Genomic DNA, 27,058 nt, shown 5'->3' with positions numbered 1-27,058 from the left:
CTAGGTAGTGTGAGAAAATGAAAACATAAATTGCCCCTGATGGCTGTCTAAATGAGGGTGCCTCTCAGTCAACCCTATCCTAGTAAAGGGGGGGAATGAATACGCTGATTGGCTGGGAGGGTGTTTGATGGTGGCCAAACAGCTGGGATAAAAAAAAACAGCCAAAAAAACAGGCAATGATCATTCCCAATTTGCTTTACTGATTCTTTTTTTTACATTATGTAAGTGGCAGCAAAGGGATCTACTACGAGAGCTCACATGCTAATGTACTTTCTCTAAGCAGGAAGTGCCCTAACTCCTACTGTCCTGCTCCTAATTACCTATAGCCCTCTAATTCCTTGACCCTAGTAAATGGATAGCCTTTTAAGAGCCCTAGCACTAACTCTAAAATTCCTACCTGGTCTTAACTCTAACCTGAATTCTTGCTCTTTCACTCTAACTGTAAAGCTCCACTCCCACTAACTAAACATAAAGTACACTGTCACCTTAAACATAAAACGTTACTCCGCTAAATATGATATTTCAGATTGATCCCTAAACTTAAACTCATAACTCCACTCTCCTTTGTAAACCTAAAGTTCCTGACCAGTTCCTAAGCCAAAAACTTCTCTCCCCCTCTCTAAACCTAAACTACCTAATCATTCACTAAAAGAGAAACAAACTTCCTACTCCCTAACCTTAAATTCTCTTGCCACTCACTAAACTGAAAACTCCCTTGGTGATCCTTAAATCTAAATCTCCTTTAACACCCCCTATCCTTAAACGTCCTCCTGTTCCCTAACCTTAAAACTCTCCTACCACTCTGTAAACCTAAATCCTCCTCCAGATTATTGTCTGAAAACCTAAGATACATTCTCACCTCAACCTAAGGTACATTCTCATCCCGACCTAGGGTACATTCTCACCTCAATTTAAGGTACATTCTCACTCTGCTCTATGGTACATTCTCACCCCCTCCCACACCATCCCTATGGCAACCACATTTGCACAAACTTGAACAAAGTGATTGGAAACATTGTAGCACATTCTTTTCCTTATCACAGCTGCCCCACTTCAACACAAATCGTTATTTAGGTTTGAGCATGAATGGCAGCCCCTGCACGTATCAGGAAACGTGACAACCTGGCTGTAACATGGTAGTCTGAGTGTTTTGGGTATCTTTACTTCTAGAAGTTTTCCTGATATTTTACATTGACATTTGTTTTTGCAAATTAATATTGGGAATGCATTATTTTGGTGTTCTTATAGGTAGATGCATGCTAAATAAATGCCATAAATTATATTTCTTTGTTTAGTTAATTAGTTAATAAGGTTATTTATTTCAGTATTTAGTATCCTTTATTTGCATTTATATAATGTAAACTAATGTTACTTATTTATTTGTCTTTGTTTACTGGTACAGTCCAACTGGGTAACACCCATTTTCATCAGAGGCCTGAGGAGAAAAACTCCATTGTTTTACATTGCATGATACTAACTTGCAGTGAAACACACAGTAGTTACATTTCTATTTAGATTTATAGACCTACAGTAGTTACATTTATATATGCTAAGATTTTGCAGAGCTGGAAGTTACTAGAAAACCCACATGCAACTTAGTGGATCATACGGGCAGCAGTTACGTATAAAAATTGTTTAGTCATTGTTTATATTTGTGATGATATGAGCTAGTACCAACATAACAGCTGGAGTTTTGTAAAGAATGATATGTCCTGGGAATATCAAACTGATTTCTACAGATGCTTGTGTTGCAAATGTATTAGAACTGCATGGCATTTGAATACCAAACTGATTTGCAGAAATACTTCTGTTACAAATGTATCAGAACTGTAAGACATTTGAATATAAACTGATTTATACAGATGCTTATGTTACAAATGTATTACAACTGTACAGCATTTGAAAATTAAAATGTGTTTCTAAAGTTGCTGATGTTAAAAAATGTATCAACAGTGAGTCCTGCTGGCAGAGCAGATGTTAACCAGCTAGCTTACTTTAAAAAAATAAGGGAAATGTAAATGAGCTGTTGAACCTTTAACATGTCACCCCACAGTGTTGAATGAGACCAAGAGACAGTAGTTCTGAGAGAAGCCATTATCTGTTAGTTTTTTTGTAAAGAAGGGGGGAAGTGATATAAATGTTTCTGGCTCCTAGGCACTGCCATAAAAGCTCTAAATGTGTATTGTTATTGTAGCAGTCCTGTCTCAAACTTCAAAAGGGCATAGTTTGAGAACCGAGAGTCATTGACTGAATGAGGTCATTCTGCAAGCCATCTTAGAAATTATATTTTACAGGGAGTAACCTATGAGTATTCTGTATAGCACTGCCATAAAAGCTCTAAATGTGTATAGCAGCAGTCCTGTCTCAAACTTCAAAAGGGCATAGTGTGAGAATCTAGTATTATGTGATCAGATGACAGCATTCTGCAAGCCATCTTAGAAATTATATTTTTCAGGGAGTAACCTATGAGTACTCTGTATTCTGTCTTGTGCCTGACATCAAGAAGGACCATTCACCACATCATCTGCCTTGCTCTATTAAGTAATTAGGGAACAGTAATTCTCCTAGATTCAGTCAGAAAAATATAGTGAAGCTTAGTTTAGATATTGTTTTTCCTTATTTGTCTGTGTCTGTCCATCAGTGTTATTTTCAATATTTCCTGTGATATGAACTGTGTGGTTTACTTTAAATATATATTTAGTATTTTCTTGTTGTTTTATTATTTATTATTAAATATATTTAAACTTTTCATTGTGGCTGGTCCTTTTCAGAATGTACATAACCTTTGAGAGTATTTGCACATATTTATTTGGTGATAACTCTGGCCACTCCTGAAAGATTTACTGCTGGTCAAACTATCATTTGTATTAATATTAATTTCACTCAGTCAATTGGATATCCTTTTAAGAGCCTTATAGTAACTGACTGGTGGCAGTAAATCTAGCATTTGTCTGGGCAAAGTTGGTTGAGGGGGTAATCTGTGTCTGCCTTTCCCAATTGTGTGTGTGTGTGTGTGTGTGTGTGTGTGTGTGTGTGTGTGTGTGTGTGTGTGTGTGTGCGTGTGTGTCTGTGTGTGTGTCTGTGTGTGTGGATGTGCGGGGTGTGTGTGAAAATTAAACCTCAAAGAGTGTGTGTATCAGCTACTTGTGACACTGAAATAAAGTACTGGTTTAACAGTGCCAGTGGGAAACCTTATTGGAGACCTGGAGGGAGACAGATACAGACACCCACACCCCGGGCTGAGTGTGCATTCTGTGTGGTCTTAAGGGAAATTGTGCTTGATGGAGAGAGGTCTTCATCTGGAAATACTGAGTGTATCCATTTGTCTTCCAAGTGAACATCCCTCTCCAGTGTCAGAGGTGAGGATTCAGGCTCCTTGATCACTGTCCCTGAGTGGGGGCTTCACATATGGGTGGTCATAACATATTGGTTGGCAGTGGTGGGACCATCACAACTCACAATTTTCCTCTAATAAAACTGTCTTCCAAACTCCTGACATGACCCAGCTTCCCTATGTGTTCCTGTTTTAGCAATAATTAGTAGTAGGAGGCTAAGACCATGGTGGTCATCTTGGTTTTCTTTGTAGTACTGCGCCAGTCAGTCCTCTGTTAGTAGGTTTAGCATTGCACCTGGTCAGTCCTCTGTTAGTAGCTTTAGCACTGCACCTGGTCGGTCCTCTGTTAGTAGGTTTAGCACTGCACCTGGTCAATCCTCTGTTAGTAGGTTTAGCACTGCACCTGGTCAGTCCTCTGTTAGTAGGTTTAGCACTGCACCTGGTCAGTCCTCTGGTAGTAGGTTTAGCACTGCACCTGGTCAGTCCTCTGTTAGTAGGTTTAGCACTACACCTGGTCAGTCCTCTGTTAGTAGGTTTAGCACTGCACCTGGTCGGTCCTCTGGTAGTAGGTTTGGCAAGAAATATTAGCCTCTCAGACATACATTCTTCTTTGCATACTTGATCCAGAAAATAAGTTCAGTGCTTTATTTTCACACCATGTCATGGCCTAGGTTATAAACATATTGAAAAATATAGCATAATACTTACAGACTACCTTTTTAAACAAGAGGACTAAAATGCATTACTCAACCTCCTAGACACATTCTGATTTGTAAAATGTCAGCATGCTTTTTACATTTAATTTTAGCATATGAAATAAAAGTTGTTGGTCCTAAACTACAAGTAGAAAAAGGATAAATTAACTGACTGCCTCTCATCACCAAGTTGGAGACCAAAATTATTTCACTTGCTATATAAACATCACCGGAGATGCTTTTTTTAACTCAGTCCTTAGACAAGTAAGTACATTTTGCAAATTAAGTTGATTTGGTTAACTGCATATTCCTATAAATAACATGAAAAAAATGCATGCAAAAAGTAAATAAATAACTCAATAATAAATAAATACATTTTGTTAAGTCAGCATTCAAAATACTTATAAGCCACAGGAATTATTCATAAGAAACACAATTAAAAACTTTAACAATTAATTCATACCATCACCAACAAACTGCAGAAGTGCCAAGTCTATCTGTCGTTTCCAAGGGGAGCCTTTCTGTAGAGCAATTCCATATCCTGTGGTAGCAAATATATACCCACTCCCAATCGTTACGAGCTTACACCCCTCATCTCGTCCAGCCATGTAGTTCAGGACTGCAGCATCATAGATAAATGCATCCAGTTTTCTGCAAAGAAACAAAAAGCTTAACCAGGTCAGAGCCATTATACACAAGGCCTATGGAATCAGGAAATCTATTTTTGGATAATCTATAATATATTACATATTTAATATAATATATTATAATTGTATTTTAAAATATAATTACATTATTATATTTAATGTAATAAAATTTATAATAATATATATTCAGATATTTTTTTCAATGAGACATATGCCATTTAAGTAATATATATATATATATATATATAAATTACCAAATTAGTATAATTGCCAGACCAAAATAATATATTTCAAACACATTTTAAACATTGTAAAATCAACCAAGATGTAAAAAAACACAAAACAGACCAGAATCAGTGCAACCACCACACCTGATAGCATCCAAGTATTTTAATGAAAACAAAGATAAGCGCTTTTGTGTTTCATCAAATGCTTCTTCAGATCATGAAAACAATTGCAAAATAGCATATATTTAAAAGGCTAAGCAGACAATTACATTTTAAATATTAAAAGACATGTTTAATTATCACTCTAAACTAATTTACACCCTTTCAGGGCTGGTTTTAAGGAAACACATCCATTAAGACCTGGATACCTATCAGCCTGCAGCCTCAAAATCCGTTGTAATTCAGCTTGTTCACTAAATCATACCCCCCACCACCACCACTCACTTGTATAGAGTGAAGCACTCTAAAGGAAAAAATATGATCTGTATTTTACTTAACGTGCTTGGCTACGGCATTTTTTTCATTATCTACCCTAATATCATAAAGATGTCTACAGATCCTATCCTTAAACTTTTTATTGTTTTTTCCACCATAGAAACCACAGCATGACATGTAGGTAGCTAAATAAATGACATGTTGTGTACTGAACAAGCTGAATTACAATGGATTTTGAGACTGCAGGCTGGTAGGTATTCAAGTCTTAATGGATGTGTTTCTTTAAAACCAGCACTGAATGGGCGTAAATTAATTTAGAGTGATAATTAAACATGTTTTTAATATTTAAATGTGATTGGTTGTTTCACCTTTGAAATATATGCTATTTTGCAACTGTTTTTATGATGTGAAGAAGCGTTTGGTGAACGCAAAAGCATTTATCTTTGTTTTATTAAAATATTTGGATGCTATCAGCTGTGGTGGTTGCACTGATTCTTGTTTGTTTGGTGTTTTTATGTACCGTCACGACCTTTGTCTGTTGCAGTGATTCTTGTTTGTTTCGTGTTTTTTATGTACCGTCACGACCTTTGTCTGTTGCACTGATTCTTGTTTGTTTGGTGTTTTTTATGTACCGTCACGACCTTTGTCTGTTGTTTGGACTGCTTTTTGTACTTTATTCTCAAGATGTACAAAAACAGCAATTTTGCATCCCAAACCAATGTGTAATAAACTGCAGATTTATAATAACTACATCAACCTGGTTACATAAATGTAATTACCTAAATTATGCATGCATTTGTTTGCTACTTAGACTCACTTATCTTAGGACCCTTTTTACAGGAGATAAAACCAGATATAGTGTTCAATGTAAAGAAGACAAAAGTAGCACTGATCATGGAAATTTCTACACTCAGTGACTACGGTATGTTACATACAGAGAAACAAAAAGTCACAAAATACCAGGATTTGCAGACAGAAATGAGGGCAATGTGGAAGAAAGACACACCGACAGTTCCAGTAGTAGTAGGAGTTATGGGTGTTATAAAAAAAGAATCTATAATCGCATTTAGATATGCTACCAATGCATGTAATTCTATACAAATTGCAGGAGTCATTACTGGGCACATTGTGGGTGCTGTGAAGAGCACGTCTGGCTAACATCAAAGATTAAAACAACACTACTTTAATTGTACTTTGACTTAGGAATGGGGTCCATTCCCATCATGGTATTAGAAACCCAAAAGTCTTGGAGATATTAAAAAGAGAGACACAAGGTGCGTTATACTGATAAGTCAAATTAAATAACAAAAATGAGCATATCTCCATATAAGAACAATGCTATTACAAAAAAGAATGCAAAACTATAATAACTGATGAGAAAAGTCAGACTAGAGTTCATTGGTAAAAACAGCAATCTCTGTGAGATGTTAAGTAGCCGTAAACACAGAAATGGTTTTGTGAGCAAACAGATGAGTTAGTATAATATGTGAAGATGACTTGCACTGAATATGAGTTAATGTAGAAAGACAAGATCCAGTAATGCATAGAGATGCAGATGAAGGCACATCAGTGATACAGCACAGTTAAAGGCTGATTGGCAGAGACAGAGGAGAGAGGGGGAAGGACTATTCACTGTTACTCCGCAAAACCTTGAAAAACACGATTCTCAGCAACTGAAATGCTGAAGTGCAAAACTTTCAACTGTAAGCATTCCCCCTGCATCGCCATGTGAGGGACAAGCTCCTACACCCCTCAGCCATGTGAGGGACAAGCCCCTACACCCCTCAGACTTATATAAGCCAACTCTTTGGTCAGACAGACACAAAGGGAGAAAGCTCCCCCAGAAAAGGATTAATTGACAGTGATTTCTTATGGAAAACAGCAGCTGTCATTCTGTTTCTCAGTATCTTGTAATTTAGGCCCTTGACAGTTGAGAAATTTGATCATAGCCACGTGTAGCTATAGTACTGGACAATATCTATCTATACAGCAAGATTATATCTATAGCTATGTATATCTATATCCATATGGCTATATTTTTTTCTCCAAGACAATGTTATTTAGATGAGTTGCAAAACCACTTTGGCTTCTTCACATTTAATTTTAAGAAGTGTTCCACTGTCTAAGGAAGGAGACATGGAAGTGCTCAATGTCCAGGTGCTTTTTCAGATCAGCGGATGATGCCAGTATGTTTTTGTAGGTAATGGGCTGGTGCTGAGTCCCAATGGTCACTACATCTGCACGCTATATATTGCACTACTTTTAATGGAAAACTCAGGTTTAGTGCCCCCACCCCCGTGATATGTGTTAAATTCGTTCAGTTTACACTTAGTACACCTACAGTGAGCCATTTTTTTCTTTTACACCCAGTGCAGATTTCAAAGGTCAAAACCAACCGAAGATAATCTGTAATCACACTGCATTCAAGTCAACAATATTACTGGCAATACTTGAAATAAAGTTTGTCTACAGTACTATATAGATAGATCGACAGACAGATAAAGAGAGGGACATCTGGTAGTTTCTAAACAATGAAACTGCTTGCTTAGACTACTTAAAATCTGGAAAAAAAGAATAATGACATGTCCACAAGCTCCAATGAGACTTCAAAGTAACCAAGCAGTTATAACGTGTTCAGAAATTGACACTTCATTTGTGATAAATAAACAATAATAAACAGATGAGCACTTTTACCCATAACCAAGCTTCATCTGATCTTCTGAGATCTGATAATGCTTAGTTAAGGGAGAGAGTACACATCTGTTTATTGTTCTTAGTTACCATCAGAACATTCATTTTAAAGGAAAGTTTATTATCAATAAAGTGGCAAGATGATGGAAATATTTAAGAGTCTCCCAGATGATATGATTAATGGCATAAGAATATCCTTTATTCCTTAACAATATACATTTTAATACTCAAAGTTAATTGAAACTTGCCTCCCCTCACATTAAATAACAGAGTTAGTTCTCCATTACCTGATCTTTGACATTAGGTACTCTAAGAGATAAGGTCCGTTCTCTATTAACCTGATCTTTGACATTAGGTACTCTAAGAGATAAGGTCCTGTTCGGGTTTATTTAAGTCTTTAAACCCAACACTGTTACAAGTAAACACAACAGATGTACAAAAATTACAATTGTATTTATTATTTATTTGATACTCTTATTTACTGGGAAGTCCAACTGGTTCAGAAAGGGCCCATTTTCAGTGGAGGTCTGGGGAGAAAATCTCCACAAACTATTACAAACTACAGTTAACTAGGGATCAAATACCAGGTAATATAACTAAGTTTTGGGCAAGTGCTTGAAACTGTCTTGTACAGAGATCGATCTTAGCTTATTAGCCAAGAGATTTTACATACAGGGCCCCTGGCATGTCACAGAGCAAGACTCAGGAGAGTCAAAACAAAATGTGGGAATCTGAATCATTTGAAAAGAATGCTTCAGATTCCTATCATCTGCAAATTTACATATGTAAGTATACACACATATGTATAAGATATATATATATATATATATATATATATATATATATATATATATATATACACACACATATATACATAGAGAGATAGATGGATATAGATAGACAGATAGATATACATATGTATGTATATGGGTCCATTATTTCAAAATACTGAATTTCATTTGATTGAAACCACAATACCTAATTTTCAAAATCAGGTAAATGAAATTGAAAAGACAGAGTTAAAATGGCAGTTGACACTGAATGGCAACAACCCCCCAGGTATTAATGATTATTTATCTTTGATGCCCCTTTTAAAACAAAGGGCAAGTATATTATAATAAAAATTTTTTTTTTACTGTTTTTAACTTTTTATTTTTAGGATAACTATGTTTATTATTAGTTTAGACTATAGGGTTATACAAGATGTATTTAATAAGTAGTCAATAACTATTTTACAAACATTTCAAGCTGGTTGCTTTAAAAATGTTATTGATGCAGGAAGTGATGTGTATTTAAGCACAAATATGGGAACAGGCATTGGTTTTGATAAAGTCTGTCATGTGAACAGACAAAAGCGCTTACCTGAGTGGTGTTGTAGAGTTTTATTACAAACGTTATTTGTACTTGCACTATTAAAGTGTTTAAGGATTTGTGACTCATTCACTTGCTGGTGGGCTACGTGGGTTAGACAAAGGAGTGGTGGTTCAAGAGTCTGGTATTTCTTTCCATTCCTTATGCTCATGTTGCTGTTTTTTGCAACTTTAGGGGTGTTTTATTTATTACATAGTTACCCCAGGAAGCCAACTTCCCAAAAAGTACTATAATGCAATCCTTGATACTGAGATTTAAGCCATGGTTTTGGCACTAAGCATCTGTGTTAGAACTTCCTGAAGGGTGATTTTGTCTTGGCGGGATTCAATGAAGTCTTCCAGTTTGCAATCATCTGTGAACTTGGTTAGTCACAAGCCTTTGACATTGTCTTTGACATCTGTGTAGTAGATGCCAAGAGGAATGGGCCCAGCAAAGATCTCTGGGGGACTCCACTGGTTACTAGCCCCTTTGTGGAGGTGGCCTCATTGATTCTAATCTCCTTGGCCCTATCATATGTGTGGGCGGCTTGGGGCCCTTTTTCAGTGTAGACCCGAGGGGAAAAGCTCCATTAATAGTTAGTGACAGAAAAATTACAATTCAAATAATTTTTTTTGTACATACATATATGAGAGACAATAGACAAAAATTCAAAACCATACAAGTTACACAGCAGGAATAAAAACATAGTAGAATGCATTCATCAGGACATATACACATTCATTTTTGCAGGACAAATAAAAATTCACTAGGGAATTTTGTATGTTTGTGATTAAAAGCATTTAGCACTAGCTGTCTTACATGGAGATGTGGGAGTGAGATGAGAGAGAAATTAATTAATATTATGGGGGGTGAAATGGAGCTTATGTTGGCTCTTGGCAGGGGCAAGTCTTGGAGTTGAGTAGATAATACTTTAGTTCATTTTTAAAGTGTAACGAGTGGTTGATGGAACATATGTTTAAGGGGACTTTGTTCCAAGCATGGGCAACAGAATGTTTGTATAGTAGTCTGCCCACAGTTTGTTGGGGTTGGTAGATTTCAAGTAGCTGCTGGTTAGATGTATGGAGGGTTTGAGATGACTTACAGGTAGAGATAAAGCATGACAGAGATGAGCAGGATGGAGATTTGTAAGAATGTGATGCAGCATTTGAAATTGAGATAGATGGAGTTGTTGGGGGAGCTCGAGCCACTGCAGAGAGTTTAGAGCAATGCAGTGATGTGCCTTGTTATGGAGTGTTTGTGATAAATTTTGCAGTTTTGTGGTATGTTTGTTGGAGTTTGTTCAGGGTAGGGGTTTGAATGTTGGTGAGTACTGGGGCAGCATATAGGAGAGAGGGCAGGAGGAATGCTTGTGCTAGTGTGAGTCTGGCATTGTGGGTTAGAAATTTTTTGTTACGATACAGTAAACCCAGTGTCTGGTGTGTTTTTTATACATTGGAATATGTGCAGGTTGAATTTGAGTTTTGTGTGGGTATTGGGTTGGATAATCGTGTTGGTCTTTTGGGGGTTAAGAATAAGTAGATTATCAGACAGCCATTTTTCGGTGGATAGAAAGGCATGTTGGGTTATGGTATGCAGTTTGGAGATATTATTTGAGACAGAGATGAGTGTAGAGTCGTCAGCATACTGGATGAGAGAAGATTGATTGCAAGATGTATAGAGATCCTTGGTGAAGACATTGAATAGGAGGGGAATCAAGATGGAACCTTGAGGTGCTCCAGTTGGGACAGGAAGGAAAGGTGAAAAGGATGAGAGACATTTGATGGAGTGTTGTCTGCAGGATAGGTAGATACAGAACCAAGCTAGGGAGGAAGAAGACAGGTTAAGTTTAGCTAGTTTAGATAGCAGCAGAGTATGAGAGACTGTATCAAAAGCTTTGGAAAGGTCAAGGAAGAGGTGAGATATGAATTTGCTGTTGTCTAGGGCTTTGGCAATGGTATGTGTAAAGGATAGCAGGGCAGTGGCTGTGCTGTGGTTGGGACGGAAGCTATGCTTAGTGGAAGTGAGAGGGTTATGCAGGAGGAGGTGGTTAAGAAGCTGAGAGTGAATGCATTTTTCAAGTATCTTCAAGTGAGGGGATAGAATGGCAATGGGTCAATAGTTGCCAGGGTCAGTGGAGTTCCCACTTTCGTGCAGAGGAATAGTGAAGAAGAATTTCCACAGGGTAAGCACGGCGGATTCTTGAATAGATCTATCGATTAGTATGGATATAACATAGGCAATAGATTCAGCAGCAATTTTTGAGGAAGGTAGGAGGTAGATTGTAAGTAGAGGCAGAGCTTAAGAAGAAGAGATTTGATACAGGAAGTATGAACAGGGTGGTTTGGTTTGTAGGGCTGGGAGGGGTTGGTATGGCAGTAGTGCTAGCATTAGAGGGTATGAGTTTTTGGATGGTGTCAATGAACTGATGATTGAGGAGGGTAGCTGTTTCCTGCGGGGATGTGTTTGGGTAAGGCGAGGGGTTTGCGGGACAATCTGGGGAAAGGATGTTATTTAGAGTAGACCACATTACAGATTCCAATTTAATTATTGATAGTAGACCAAAACAGTTCAGGGTTGGTTTTGCTATTGAGCTAGGCAGTGTTATAGTAGGACTTTTTGTCGTTTGTAGTTAAGTTATTTAGCAAGGTTCCTAAGTTGTCTATATTTGAGTAGAAGATGTAATTGTTTAGTTTTGGTCCAGGCTTTCCAGACACTGTCTCTTTCTTGCATATACACACACACACACACACACATATATATATATATATATATATATATATATATATATATATATATATATATATATATATATATATATTATATATATATTTGTTTTTTTCTCCTCAGGACTCCACTGAAAATGTGTCTATGGCTCAGCTGGACAAACCTGGTTAAGAAATGTCAATAAATAAATAAATAAATACAATATATATATATAAGCAGCAGCGTGTCATTCTTAGATGATTGCAGACATAATTGGCTTACAGATGTTCAAAGATATTGAAGTGAAGGAAATGCACTGAAACACTCCTGCAGTCTTTGCCATGGGTCCTGCAGTAGAGGACGTCTTATCTAATCTATGCATTCTATTGATTGGTAGTGCTTGCTAAGGTGTGTTTCTCTTGAAAATATCTTTGACAATTTGTGAACTGACAAAGGATGAGTCTAACAGCACCCCTGCATGAACGTATCCATTTATGTACAAAGATATATACACAGAAAGACAGATAGATAGACAGACAGACAGACAGACAGATAGATAGACAGATAGATAGATAGATAGGTAGATATATAGATAGATAGATAGATAGATAGATAGATAGATAGATAGATAGATAGATAGATAGACAGACAGTAAACGCAAGACAGCAAAAATATGATTATGGGCTGGAGGCAGGCACAAAAAAGTGCCTCCCCTTTTGACATCTCTTTAAATGTGCCTGGTAGAGAATCATTTAAAAAATAAATTACTTTTAACATCTCTCACAAAGACATCATTTTGCACTGTACATTAACAAGTCATCCCCTCTTGCTTTTTTGGTGCATTTAAAATAATGCATAAACAGATTTCACTGCTCAAAATGTTAGAATGTGGCAGTATCTCACAAACTTACACACACACACACACACACACACACACGCACACACACGCACACACACACACACACACACACACACACACACACACATACACACTCTCAAATGAAAAGAACACTTTGATTTGTTCTGATCATAGTTTGTTATGTAAAATGCCTTCGGACAGTTGACTTCAAAGATTACTGAGTGCCTGTGTGATACAACAAAGCTTGAAATTAACATAAATTTTCAATGCAGTCATTGATTTTTGCAGCAGTCTTATGCATGACACTATCACGTCAATTTCAAAAACTGCTGATGTGTTTGATTTTGCAGCATACACTGCACTTTTATTTAATAAATACACTCCATGTTTTAACAAGTTTTTTCTTCTCTAAGCAGTAGTCGAATCAGCTTCATAGGCATCTTGCAACTCTGATTACTTTGAACCTCTTGAGACTGGTTCTCAAAGACGTAATGTAATCGCACTTTCTGGATGTTGAACTAGCCTTATCCTGCATGAAGTTTTTGACCGGAATTCTTTGTATTTGCTTGCTATTAACTTTTGCAGTAAGGGTTATTGCTCTGACTGATTGTTCCTGTGAACCTAGAGAAGCCCAGGCTTTACAAGTTATAAAATGATTAATTAATCTGTTCTTGTAAAAAGAATGTCAAAAATAGCTTATTTTTGTTAAGCCTTTAAAATGCATTTTCTTTGCTTTTAAGATCCAGGCTCTCGAGCAAATACATGTGGTTTAACACTATAAAGCTACAATTGTATCCTAAATATCACCATAAATCATTGAAGTGTGCCAACCGAAATATTGTTGGTACATTATTTTTATTTCTATTTTGTTGAGTAAGGCAATAAACAATGAAACGGCCCATATTTTAATCTTTGCCTAAGTGTACAGCTTTACTGCAACCATACTGAACTAGTTACAATGCGTAATACAATGAAAATTTAAGGAACAGTCACAAAATAAATCCTGTAATGTGTTGAATGCAGCTATGACTTTTCACACACAACAGTATGTTTAAAATTAATGACATAAGTGAAACAAGATATATATAATTAAACAAAGGAAGTCATATTCAGATAAAAAATAGCAGTGGTACTCAGAGGTGACAGTGATACACACACACACACACACACACACACAAATATATATATATATATATATATATACATTTATACACACACACACACATATATATATATATATATATATATATATATATATATATATATATGGGTCTACTACGGTTGATTGAAAACTCATTTGATTGAAAATGAAATTACTAGGACCATTTCACTGAAAACTCACTTCACTGAAAACTCATTTAGTTCAAAGTCATAAATGGCCTTTTCCCCACTGTAGTGCGACCCTGGAGTTAGTATATAAAGTAAGGGTTATAAATTCTCTTTTGGAAACAGTTATTTATTGCACTTGTAAGTATCACTGTGTATAGTCTAAAATGTTTATAATATGTGGGGGGGCTAGGCCCCCCACACACCCATACCCCCCTTACTTTATATACTAGCTCCAGGGTCGCACTACAGTTGGGAAAAGGCCATTTATGACTTTGAACTAAATGAGTTTCAGTCAAGTGAGTTTTCAGTAAAGTGAGCTTTCAATCAACAATAGTAGACCCACATATATATATATATATATATATATATATATATATATATATATATGTGTGTGTGTGTGTGTGTGTGCGTGTGTACAGCTGTGAATCAAGCACTATGTCCAGGTTTGTTGTGACAACAGTGATTGTGCTGTGGGCAATGAGGAGGAGGGTGAAGAGAGGGAATTCATATAACTATAAAACAGATGAAAGGATGACAATGACACCACCCCTGAAGAAAATGAATTAAAATTGCTTTAAACCGCTGAGCTTTGTTTATATGTCTCAGAGAGGATGATATGGTATCTCAGGTTTTATATCCTAGTAAAGAGAAAATATAGCCTGTGAGGCTAAGTCTGTTACGTGGTCTTTTGAGAGACCACAGTATTGTCCTAAAAGGATCTTACACAGGACTGCGATGTAGGGGTTGCTTTATAGGGTAGATAGTAGCAGTTTCATTTTTAACAGTTTGAAAAGGAAAGACCCACTGACTGGATTGATATACTCTAGTCTGGTATCTCTTTTTCTTCTAATACTATAGTTAGGGCACAGTAAAAGAGTGATTGACAGTGAAACTGACTAGACATTTGGAGGTTGACTTCATTTCCAGCAGGCATGGATGCTATCTCTTGGCTGCTTAAGTGACTTTTAGTGTGGGTGGATGTTAGATTTTGTGGGGATGATCTTCAACCTCTGTTTAAGTGGGGGGCAATTTCTGGCTAACTCTACTTTTTTATGAGCAGTTGTGGTCATTGTGAGACACTACAGTTATAAATCAACATACTTGGCCAGTGATTGTTTGCAGGCTGAAGAGTTTTTGTGAAGTGAACTCAATTATGAGAGAAGGCCATACTCAAGTTATTCAAGGCTTATACCTTTTCGTTTTGCAGCTCTGGTTACCAAGGATAGAAAGTAGAAGTTTTTCTAGGTCCAGTTTCATAGTTTAATTGTTTTTATTTGATTTTTTTTTTTTTACATAGAAGTTGAACTTAAATTACTAAAGGGCTAGGGAAGTTTTAACTTTTGCTTAATATCTGAATAGGAGTCTCTATGATGGCCAGTTATTTGGTATCGTTTTTAATCACGGACTGGTTCCTAACTGTATGGTCTTAATTTACTTTAGTATTAATCGGTAGTCCATTAATAGTAATGGATTTTGAAATGTCACTTTCAAATTGCTGTTAGATAATGCTGAGACCGGCAGATTTAATGAGTGGTCCACCTTTTACTTTTCCTGAGCACAACGTTTTTTATAAGTGGTGTTCACATTCTTTAGGTACTGGTATAAAGGTCTAGTTACCTCCACTGCAGACAAGAAGTCTGAGGTCAGAATAATGAAAGTTATTATTAATACTGAACTCAAAATGTATGGACTTGCTACCTTCTTTAAGAGCCCATGAGTGAATCTGGAATAGCTGGTTATTTTCTCGGGGTGTGTGTGTGTGCGTGTGTGTTTGTGTGTGTGTGTGTGTGTGTGTGTGTGTGTGTGTGTGTGCGTGTGTAACGCTTGTTTCAGAGAGGACTAGGATGAGAAATGAACTCATTATCTGTTCCATTGTATCAGGACAGTCTAGGTCAGTCATTTGTACTTGGAGATACATAGTGCAACTATGTGCTACCAATCTGCAATACCATAGGCATCAGAAATGCCAAAAATAACAACTGAAGCAGTGAAGGGCAAAAAAATAAATAAATGTAAGCATTTTGCGGTGGGGACCAGAGCCCTTATAGTTATTATTTATTTACTTATTTATTTGACATTTGTTGACTGGGTTGGTCCAGCTGGGACAGAGACCTTTTTCAGTGGAGACCTTGTGAGAAAAGCTCCACAGTAAATGCATACAATAAAGTTGACTTAGTATTCAATTAATAAACCAAGAAACATACAGAGAATAACTAAGGCAGGTTAAAAATACATTGAAATAAGAATCAATGTCGTAGCATGTCGTAGCATGTGTAGGTACAATGTAGTGTAGAAGAATACACATGGTTATACTTCTATGGCAAACACGACTGATAAGAGTGTAGGTACAAATAAGAAAGGATTACTAAACTTATTCATTTCACCGCTTAAAAGTCATATACCACAGACAAGATAAACTGGCACAGTATGAAAGAAGACGTTAAGTAACAAAACGAATACTAAAAGAAAATAGAGGCAAAGAGGAAGGAAAGATCATTTACAAATTAAAGAAAAAGATAGAGTTGTAAAGATATAGGAAAAAAAGGAGAGAGATAGCATAGCTAAGAGAGGTGAGTATCCACACCCACAGCGTGTGAGGGATGCAAGACCACCTACACCCCACTATAGAGGAACAAGTCTCCCACACTCCACCTAGACTTATATAGAAAATTGCCATGGTCACAGTAACTTGAAGACTGAAAAAATCTCCCAAAGGAAGGGGATCATTGTTAGATCATGCTTAAAAATCACAGCAGTAACGACTTGTAATGGAAAACGGTCATCAGTGTTATGTAGTTTGGCATCCTTCTCTTCAATCAACTAAAGCTCAAGGAATTTCACCTCAACTACCTGTAAAGGAGTCCCACCCGCAAGGAGTGAAAAGCCAGACAGCTTAGCTGTAGCACGGGTTAAGAATTCATTAAAGAACAGTAACTATACAACACTACCTGAACTAATTAACTCTCACAGCATACAGAATGAGAGGTCATGATGGTATAAGGAGAATAGCAGCAGGAAAGCCACATACATCGCATGAGCAGGCAGGGTACACCTTACTGGTACTCGAATTACTAATATCAGACTGTTCTCATAAGGTTTTATGTTATAATGCATTTTCTTAAGAATATGAAGTCTGAAACTTGAGTGTATTTCATTATTTTGTTAACTGAATCCTCACTGATTTGCCAGAAAACCACAAATTTTATAAGGAACAGACAAAAATATGAGGCAAAAATCTGAACATTCTGCAAAAATCTGGACAGTTGAGTGGCATGCTCCGTACCACTATGGACATGCTATGACTGACCACAAATGCTTTTAATAACTTTATGAGTAGCAGTGATATAACTGTTTCTTCCCCAGTGAAACACAAATTAAACCTTATTGTCCAGTTACAATTTAAGCTCAGTATGACGTATGGAGGGCTCTGAGAAAGGTTAATTGAGTTTCAGTAGCTTGTCCCAATGATGTAAATAGCAAGGCGTTAATATAGCAATAACCCACGCCTGGGTGTGGGTAATGCTGGATTTACCCATGGTTGGCGTGGTTTGGTCACGAGGAAGAAGCCCGAGTGGCCAAACAAAGCCAACCGTGGGTAAATCCAGCATTACCCACACCCAGAAGTGGGTTATTGCTATTATACAATGACATTATTTAAGAAGAAAAAATAATTACTTTTCTTAAATAATGGCATTGTATAATGCCTCCTTGCTGCCCTTCCGCAGCAGACTGTCTGATATTCTGCGGCAGTTCTGATGTACTGCTCATGCGTATGCCTATGCAGTATATCAGAGCTGTGGGCAAAAGCAATGGAGAAAGCAAGATCTCTGTTGCTTTTTACTGTTTCACTATGTTAAATGGGTTTAACATAGCGAGACAGCTTTAAAAAAAGCAACGGAGAATCTCCGTTGCTTATTTTAAAGCTGTCTCGCTATGTTAAACCCATTTAACATAGCGAGACAGTTTTGAAAAAAGCGACGGAGAAATCAAGATTTCCGTTCCTTTTTACACACTGTCTCACTATGTTAAAGGAGTTTAAACTCCTTTAACATAGCGAGACAGTGTTTTAAAAAAAGACTTATACTAATGGAAAAAGTCTGGGTGACCGGACCTTTTTCCATTAGTATAAGTCGATTTACAACGTGCACGCTAACCAATCAGCGTGCACGTTTTGGAATATTAATGGGGGGGTCATGGTATAATTCTGTATTTAAAATACCTTTTGCAAATAAGTTTCATAACACACCACGCCCCTTATGTTTGGAAATCCTCAGTAATAAGTCCCTTCCATAAATGTGAGAATGTTGGGATTGCTGACTTCAGTACACCTTGATAATACAAGGCTAAAAACCAAGCAATGTTTAAACCACAGCAAAAACCTCTTTATGATAGTGGGAACTATAAATATGCTTTTACATTGGTTTAAAAAAAAATCGAGTTATGTAGCTTTGTTTTCTTATCTAAATGGCTTATCTCCAAAGCCCTAAGGAACGTGAAAAGTATTCAATCATAGTGTCAAGTCCTTCAAAAATTTCAAAACAATTCTAGGATACACACCTGAAAATGTCAGTTTCTTTAGGTACCTAGGTTAATAGGTAATCACTAGGCAATCAGTTTCAGACCATTACACCCCTAGTCAAAAATTTCCCTCTGGCCTTAAATAGGGGAAGACAGGATAGACCAGGGGTGAATTTGAGGTTTCCCATCCAATTATATAGGTTCACCTTGAAAGTGGCAAAGGTTCTACTATAACTGACATATAGTGGAAGATTGTTCTTGAGGTGAGGGATGGGATATGAATCCAGCATGCCAACATGTCTTATTTATCTGTTGATGAAGGTTTTGTTCTTTTAACCTAATATCTGAGGTACCATTTGACATGTGATGAAAAAGGAGGTCAAAGAAGGCTAAGTCTTCTATGGCTTGAGAGGCTAGAGACAGATGTCCGTGAAGGAGTCTGTAAGAGACTAAGTGTAGAGAGAAGGTTGCTAGTCTGTCCTGATAACAAATGTTTTTCAGGCAACCTGGAAATAGAATCTCTGAAGTCTCTCTAGTTAAGTGATATGTTTAGATAAATACATGCCAAAAAGGATTGTTATATGTCATAATGGGCCTGATGAGATATGAGTAAAGGGGAATTAGGATTTCTTTAGATCTAGAGAAGATACATTTGAAAATTAGATGATCCAGATAGAAGGTTTTTCTGAACTACTGTGGAGACATGATAGTCAAATGATAAGGAATTATTAACAAGAGTGCCTAGATCCTTTACAGCTGTGTTTTATTGTATGTCTGTGTCAACTGAATGGTATGTGAAAATGCCTTTATTGCCAAAATTAATTATGCTACATTCTTTTCTCATTTAATTTGAGACCATTGTCCTTGTACCAGTTGTTAACATGGACCAACCCATGTTGGAGCAACTATGAGTGAATGGAAGATCAAATACAACACCCACTTTATAGTCATCTGGACACACATAGGCCAGGAATGCTGGTCTGAAGGTAGGAGAAACAGATGCAATGATATGGGAACACATGTAGACAAATAACCTGACCTATGACCATCAATTGTCTACGGTGATAAGAAAATCATTCTATGTCGCACAACTTATAGGCAAGGGTATGGAATCTAGGTCCAAGAATGTCATTGTTCTACTGTACTTGGCAAACATCTGACTACTCAGTGACTACAGCACCTTCTTCATTATGTACCTGACTGGACATGTGCAACAGCTGGGGCATGCACAGAGGTTCCTTAGGTAAAGAATACAGGGCATGAACAACACGTTGAATGCTAACGACCTTAAAGACATATCCATGTACTTAGTATCCTATAGACTGCTGATATATGATTTATGCCATGCCTGGAAAGCATCCTCTGTTCCCATTCTGATAGACCTGCTTCACAGCTGTAAAACAAATGGCAATCCAGTTACCTAAACTAGACTTGCAACATAAATAGAGTTTGCTGAAAGGACAAGTATGTGTCCCAGAGACTGATTACCCCTTCACTGGAGCAGGCTTCTCATCCATGTTAAGCAGAGCTTTTCCCTAACCCAAATCAAGTTTAAACTAGACAAGTGGATGAAGTATTGGAAATTTACCCCTAGTCTGGCATCTATGTCTCTAATAGCTACAGGCAGCCTGTAAATGCTTGAGCACCCATGACCAAGTCTACATATACCGCACAAAACTATCCTAGGGCATGAATCTGTCGGACACATTTTTAAAGTGTGGCTTAGCTTACAAAGGACCCCCAGAGGTCATTGGCCTTTGACCCTTTGAACTTATTAGGAGACATTGCAATATACCACTCATAAGTCCTTTTACTTTCACCTGTAGTATCTGTGACTCTAACCACAAGAGTTTGATCAGACAGCTTTTACAAATATGCATAAACTAAATTTACTGGTTAGTGCCTAATTCACATGTATTCATGCAACTGTTTTTCTTTTTTCCATTGATTTTAATTTTTTAAATAAAACTCTGAATTAACTTTTCTCTAGCAACCTCTCTGCTGTTGTAATATTTAAGCATTTTCACCAGGTAGACCTATGAGGCTACCCTTCTCATTTGGGAAACAAATTATGAACTGCAAATAATGGTGGTGGTTTGGAGCAGCTATACTTCCAAATTATAAACTGCAGTAAAAATAATGTCTGTCTGCTTTGTAGTCCAACATATTTCTACTAGTTCCTGAACTGGACAAAACGTCTTCTTTATGTTTCATATACAGTGACAATTCAAATTGTATCTATGGGACCCCTAGCAAACAAGTAATGTTTTTATGCTGTATAGCTCTAGTGCCGATAACATATTTGTAAAACAGCAACAAAAAATAGAAAACATTGTTTCTGACAAAACTGTTAATTTCAAAGTTGTAGGTCCAATCTATCTTGACAACTTTCAAAGCTGTGGATTTGTATTTATTCCAACAAATATTTTCATATACTTTTGGAAACTGCAATGCTTAGGACTGTTGTTTAGAACATAGATTTACAGGTTCATAGGATATTATTATTATGTTAGTGGCTCTAGGGTCTTTACAAGACTAGCTGTGTAATAACTCAAGTAGCTTTATTGACCATAGTTAGATGGTCATTGTTAGCAGAATGATTCTGTAATCAGCACCAACTGCCCCTGTCCATGAGGTACATAGGTACCACCCCTGCAATGAATTTACATTCACCCATCCAGTTGTCAAGGCTGTGCTTGAATAGGGTCATTGAGGAGCTCCGCTTCACATGGAGTGGGAGTTTATTCCAGAGCAGCAGCACTTGCTGGGAGACATATCTGTCTCTCCAGAATGTTCTGTTAATGTCACTGGCTAGCCTGGTATCCCTGCAGTGAGTTATTCTTGCCCCATTTATTTGCGGATGTGCAGCCTTTCTATTCCATTACATTTTAGCCACTTCAAGAATGTATCAGCTGTCAGATTTGCTGTAATTTATATATTTTATTATTTTAAATGATGATTGTGTTTGGTATTTAGAAAACTCAGACTTTAGAATGGCAGTATGTAATGACAGGAGCCAGTTCAGCAATCAAATGCTGAAAACCTGGCACCAGTCTATTGAAGAATGACCGTAATCAGCCTATATTCATCCTTACAAATAATTCCACAGGCCTTCAGCAATTTCTCATTCTTTGATGGGCAATGTATAACACAGACATTTCTTTATACTGTATTAAGACTACATAATCAACTACATTTCATATGCAGGTAAAGTTGTATAACCTCCAACAAAATGTTTATATGTGCTGAGAGCATAATGCAGATATTTAGAATAAGGTACATAAAGATAGGGTATAGTTCATGACATTTAGTCACAAATACTTGGACTAACCTATTTGGTAATGTTGAAGTTGTAACCTTAAATTCCTTCAGACAAAAGTTGTAATGTTGACAACTTTCCCATATTCTGTTCTATAACTGCAGATTTACTATTTTGGAAAACTGATTCATGAATTTAATACTGACCACCTAAGATAAATAGGCTGAATTAAAAAAAAAAAAAAACATTTCCAGACTTGCTAGGTACAGCCATGTTTGTAGGATAGCATACACCACATCACCGTTTTGTTAATACGACTGAAAATTCATATTAATAATTTACCAAAAAAATAGTGAAAATTGTCTTAAAATAATCTACTTGGGGAAAAACATATTACTTATCATCTTGACAAACGTTAATGCCAGCTGTGTTGAGCTGAGGCTGCAGCCCCATTCCACCTTGATTACAGTTAATGCTCCTTTTATGTGTTAGATTAAACATAATAAAAATAGTACCACCTTTAAAAGTTTTTTAAACAGGAACTCTGAGGCCCTGCATGAATCACCTGGGACTGTATGTTGAACCAGTTCTATGAAACCTCTTGTTGGATCAGTCATTGCACATTCTAATTCAAATAACTGCATTTAAAAATAGCTTCTGTGAGACATACATGTAGAAAAACATGATTCAATAAATATTACTGGTGGACTTACAAAATTATCAAACTATTAAAATTAATGAAGGCAACATTCAAAGCCTTTCAAGTTAATCTAACCCATAGCAACATTGCCAGGGTCAGCTCCAACCATTAGGATCTCACCATAACAATCAAAAGAAGCAAACCCTCTTTCAGGGTAGAGCATGACCTCAAGGCAGGTGATAAAAGTAATTTGTTTTTACCACATCTGAAAAATGAAGGGGAGACAGAAGGATGTAGCACAGTAGAATAAAACGGTATAACAATAAAAGAACCGATAGAAACTACTAACACACTACAGATTTAGAACAAATTCCAGCCTGTGATGATGAATGTTATCTAGTATTCCTGCTTGTAACGTTACCCCACCCAGAATTACTTTCAAAATGGTCATCTCTTCCATCTGTAATGTCAGAAACGTTCCATGGGACCAAATGAGATAACATAAACCTTAGTTCATACAGAAGAAATAACATAGAGCATCTCCTTATGCATATTAATAACACAGCATTTAAAACTGGCTCCATCCCCTATATTTTGGAATAAAGCTGCAGTGCTGTCCATTGATGAGGGAGGCCCTTCTACAGGCCTTAAACACTTCATGTTGACCCATCTCAAAGGCATGTGGTGAAAGGTGTAGCACAACATATTAGTAAGAATAATACCTATTTGTTAAGCAGGTAGGCCCACTGGACATACAGTCTCTTTTCAGGGATGACGAAGGAGCAATGCCTCATTAAATGACTAGTTCAAAGTCACACAGTGTGCAAATGAGGCCTGAGGAAATCAAACCCTGTACCACAGGAACAAAAGCCTGCAGCCTTCACTCTGCGCCAACCACCAGATTGCTGAACATGGTAGATCTTGTCAAATAATGTGTCCACACAACACATCTCTTGTAAATACTGCTGTATTTTGGATGAATATCGTACACTTAGAACTGCTCTTGAAATCAGAAGTGTTTCTTTAACAACACAGAGGAACCTATGTTGTATTAGCAACAGCTGTATTGCTAAATGGGAAATGCTGTTTTAAGAACAGATCAGTAGGTTTGTCTAATGAGGCAACTAATGTTCTATAACAGGAAAGCCCACACTGAGTATTGTTTGTCCTTATTAGAGGAGACACTGATGTCTGAAGCAACAGCCATGAAAGAGAGACAATAGAGTGAATAAAAACTTGGAAAGCCTGAGAGAGAGAGAAAGCGAGAGATATACTGAAAGAGATCGCATACCAGCTGCATGAGATTCCATTGAAGGCACTTGTGAACCTTTGCTAAACCACAAAACTTTTGTTTTTGAAGAACCTGCATTTTAACGTTTTTGAAAAATAAACTGTGTTGTCTTTCTAAGGCTGATCTCTGCTCCCTTTAATACTAAACAAAGGTAATATGTAATGAATTATGTTTAGAACTTTCTCAGACAAACATGGGACAATTCTCTCTGCGTGCTCTCTGTGTGATCTAAGTAATAAAGTTTTGTCAAAGGTATACCTTGCTTATCCTCACACATTTTTTGAGAATGTACCGCAAACAGCCATTCCCTGTAGAAAACACCATCCATCTTTGCTGAATGCATTAATAAGCAATCCAATGAACAGCCTTTCTGGAATCCACTCTGCCCATTTCACAACCCTTCATATTAGTTGTTATTTCCATCTTAGCTGGAATTTGTATATTCAGGTGATACAAAGGTATTATTTGTTTTACAGCACATCTCTAAATTCACAACAACAAATTAGTGAATGTGTTGCAGCAAATGGACTCTTACAATACAACAGTTGTGGTAGCTTTAAATACATGATTGGAGTAATAGGACAGCAATATTTTATTTATTTACTTATTTTACATTTGTTGACTGGGATTGTCTGACGTAGCTGAAGAGCCCTTTTTCAGCGGAGGCCCGGGGAGAAAAGCTCCAACATATTATACAATTTTCATTATAAATTAGCATTAAACAGCAATGTTACAGGATTATTATAGGTTCATAGGTTCATAGGTTCATACTAGGCTATCTGCCCTAGGGCATTTATAAGCCTAGCCAGAGTATGTTTGGCTTTCGCCACCCATTTTAAATTAATTTTGCTATGCCCTTTTTTGAGGTTAGTATACTGTGCCTCTGTCTAACAGTGACAAAGAAGTGATACCCGGGGTAAACCTATGATCTCCCATCCACTCATCAAGATTCCTCTTGAAGAGAGTCAATGAGGGACTCTGCCTAACCTGGACTGGGATTTTATTCCAGAGTGAAGGGAGCCTCTGGGTTATGACTCTGTCCCTCCAGCATGTCCTATTTATTTCAGTTCTGAGGTTCAAGTCTCTCAAGCATGTAGCTCGATGGGATTTGGATTTTTTGAGGTGCAGCATGTCCCTTAATTCTGGGTTGGACATGGCTTTATACGTCAGGCACAGGTCGCCTCTGAGCAGGTGGTATGCCACTGAGTAGAGCTGGAGTTTCTTTAACCGGGCAGCATATGTCATCTGTTTGAGCCCTTTGATCCTCTTGGTGAGGAACTTTTGGGGTCTTTCCAGTTGCTGCAGGTGTTTGGTAAGGTACATCCCAAAAGGGGCATTGTACTCGATTATGGGCCTGATGAGGGATGAGTAAAGAGGCACGATGACCTCCCCTAATCTAGATGTGAATCCCTTCATGATTAGGTGGGCTATATAAAATGTTTTTCTAACCATAATGCAAAAAAACAACAGCACACAGAAACATCTTGTTATACCTATTAGGACTAACCACTTTGGCCACGTGGTTGTCAAATGAGAGATTGCTATCAGCTTGGGTCCTCAGGTCCCTAATTACTTCTTCTGTACTTAATGGATTACCACCTATGTGATAATTTGTAGGCACTTTGTTTTTGCCAGAGGGGATGACTATACACTTTTTGGCGTTTAGCTTGAGGCCATAGCTCTGGCACCAGTTGTCTGTTTCTATGAGGCCTTTTTGAAGGATGCTTGTGTCGGCTGGAGAGTCAATTATGGCGCCCAGTTTGCAGTCATCTGCAAACTTGGTCAGCCACAGTCCTTCTGTGTTGGCCTGTACCTCCGAGAAATATATACCGAACAAGAGAGGTCCCAGGACTGAGCCTTGTGGGATGCCACTTGTAACTGGTTTGGAGTCTGACATGGCTCCAGCAATTCTTACCATGTGGGTTCTGTCCTTGAGCCAGTTTGCAACCCATCTAGTGACATAGGGGTTTATATTTAAGCTGGTGAGCTTATCTATAATGCCCGAGTGGGGTATTGTAGCGAAGGCTTTTGCGAGGTCCAGGTAGGCTGTGTGGACCACCTTCCCTTCGTCAATGGCCTTGGTGGCTGTTTCAAAGAAGTCAACCAGGTATAAGAGGCAGGATCTGCCCTTAACAAAGCCAAACTGGGTAGGATCCAGTGTCTGTAGGTCCCCGATATCTTTATTTATGAGGTCCATGATGATCCTTTAAATAGCTTTGCAGACCAAGCTAGTCAGGCTTATGGGGCAATAGTTTCCAGGGTCCATTGAGGCACCACCTTTGTGGAGAGGGACCACTGTTGCTGTATGCCACTCTTTGGGTACATATCCTGTAGTAAGGCTGAGATTGAACAGTAGTTTTATGTTTGGGTTTAGCTCTTCTTGGAGTTCATGTAGGATGCAGCCCGGGACACCGTCTGGTCCCATTGATGCTGACTTTTTTGCTTTGGAAAGGGCGGCTCTTACCTGAGCATCTGAGATGTCAGGGGGGCAGCACTCTGCTGGGATAGATATTTGCCCTTTTGGTGGGGAGGGGGGGAGAAGTTTGCACTGAACCTGTCAGCTAGGATGTTGGCAATGTCTGTGGGTTTGGTGTATTTTTTGTCATTTTGGACTAATTCTGAGCATATCTGGGAATTCCCACCCAGGTTCCTAACATAACTAAAGAAAGCCTTGTGATTATCCTTAGTGTCCTGTGCAATTTTTCTCTCGAAGCTGGCCTTAGACGATTTTATGAGTGCCCTTATTTTTTTGCTAATACTGATCAGAGATGCTTTCCGTTTTTTGGGATTTTGCTCTATCATGTAGTAGCTTCCTCCTTCTATTGTATAGTTTGTTTATGGCTGGGGTCCACCAGACAGGATGTCTGCCTTTGGAGGATTGGGTCTTGGTTTTATTTGGGATTGCATGATCCATGCATTCCTGAAGGTGTTCATAGAATGCATTTATAAAGGATTCTGCAGTCTGGGCCGTATTTTCCACAGGCCCGGGGGCTTTGAAGGATTCCACCTCGGTTTTGAGGAGTGTGAAATTTGCTTTAGAGAAGTTTTTCACTGTGGTTTTCTGGGCAGGGGTGGGGTCG

General features: G+C 37.6%; 1 protein-coding gene across 1 annotated transcript in view; it reads right to left on the bottom strand.

Annotated features, from left to right (window-relative positions):
* Positions 1–27,058, bottom strand: part of GRIN2A (glutamate ionotropic receptor NMDA type subunit 2A) — a 1,242,307-nt gene that overhangs the window by 113,503 nt on the left and 1,101,746 nt on the right. The window contains exon 9 of the mRNA XM_044089077.1: positions 4,493–4,680. Coding sequence (XP_043945012.1) covers positions 4,493–4,680 — 188 coding nt within the window. The remainder of the gene's footprint in view (positions 1–4,492; positions 4,681–27,058) is intronic.

This window comes from Protopterus annectens, chromosome 12.part0 (genome assembly GCF_019279795.1).
Source record: "Protopterus annectens isolate FY-2018-M chromosome 12.part0, PAN1.0, whole genome shotgun sequence".
NCBI lineage: Eukaryota > Metazoa > Chordata > Ceratodontiformes > Protopteridae > Protopterus > Protopterus annectens.
This window is presented reverse-complemented; position numbering and strand designations above follow the sequence as displayed.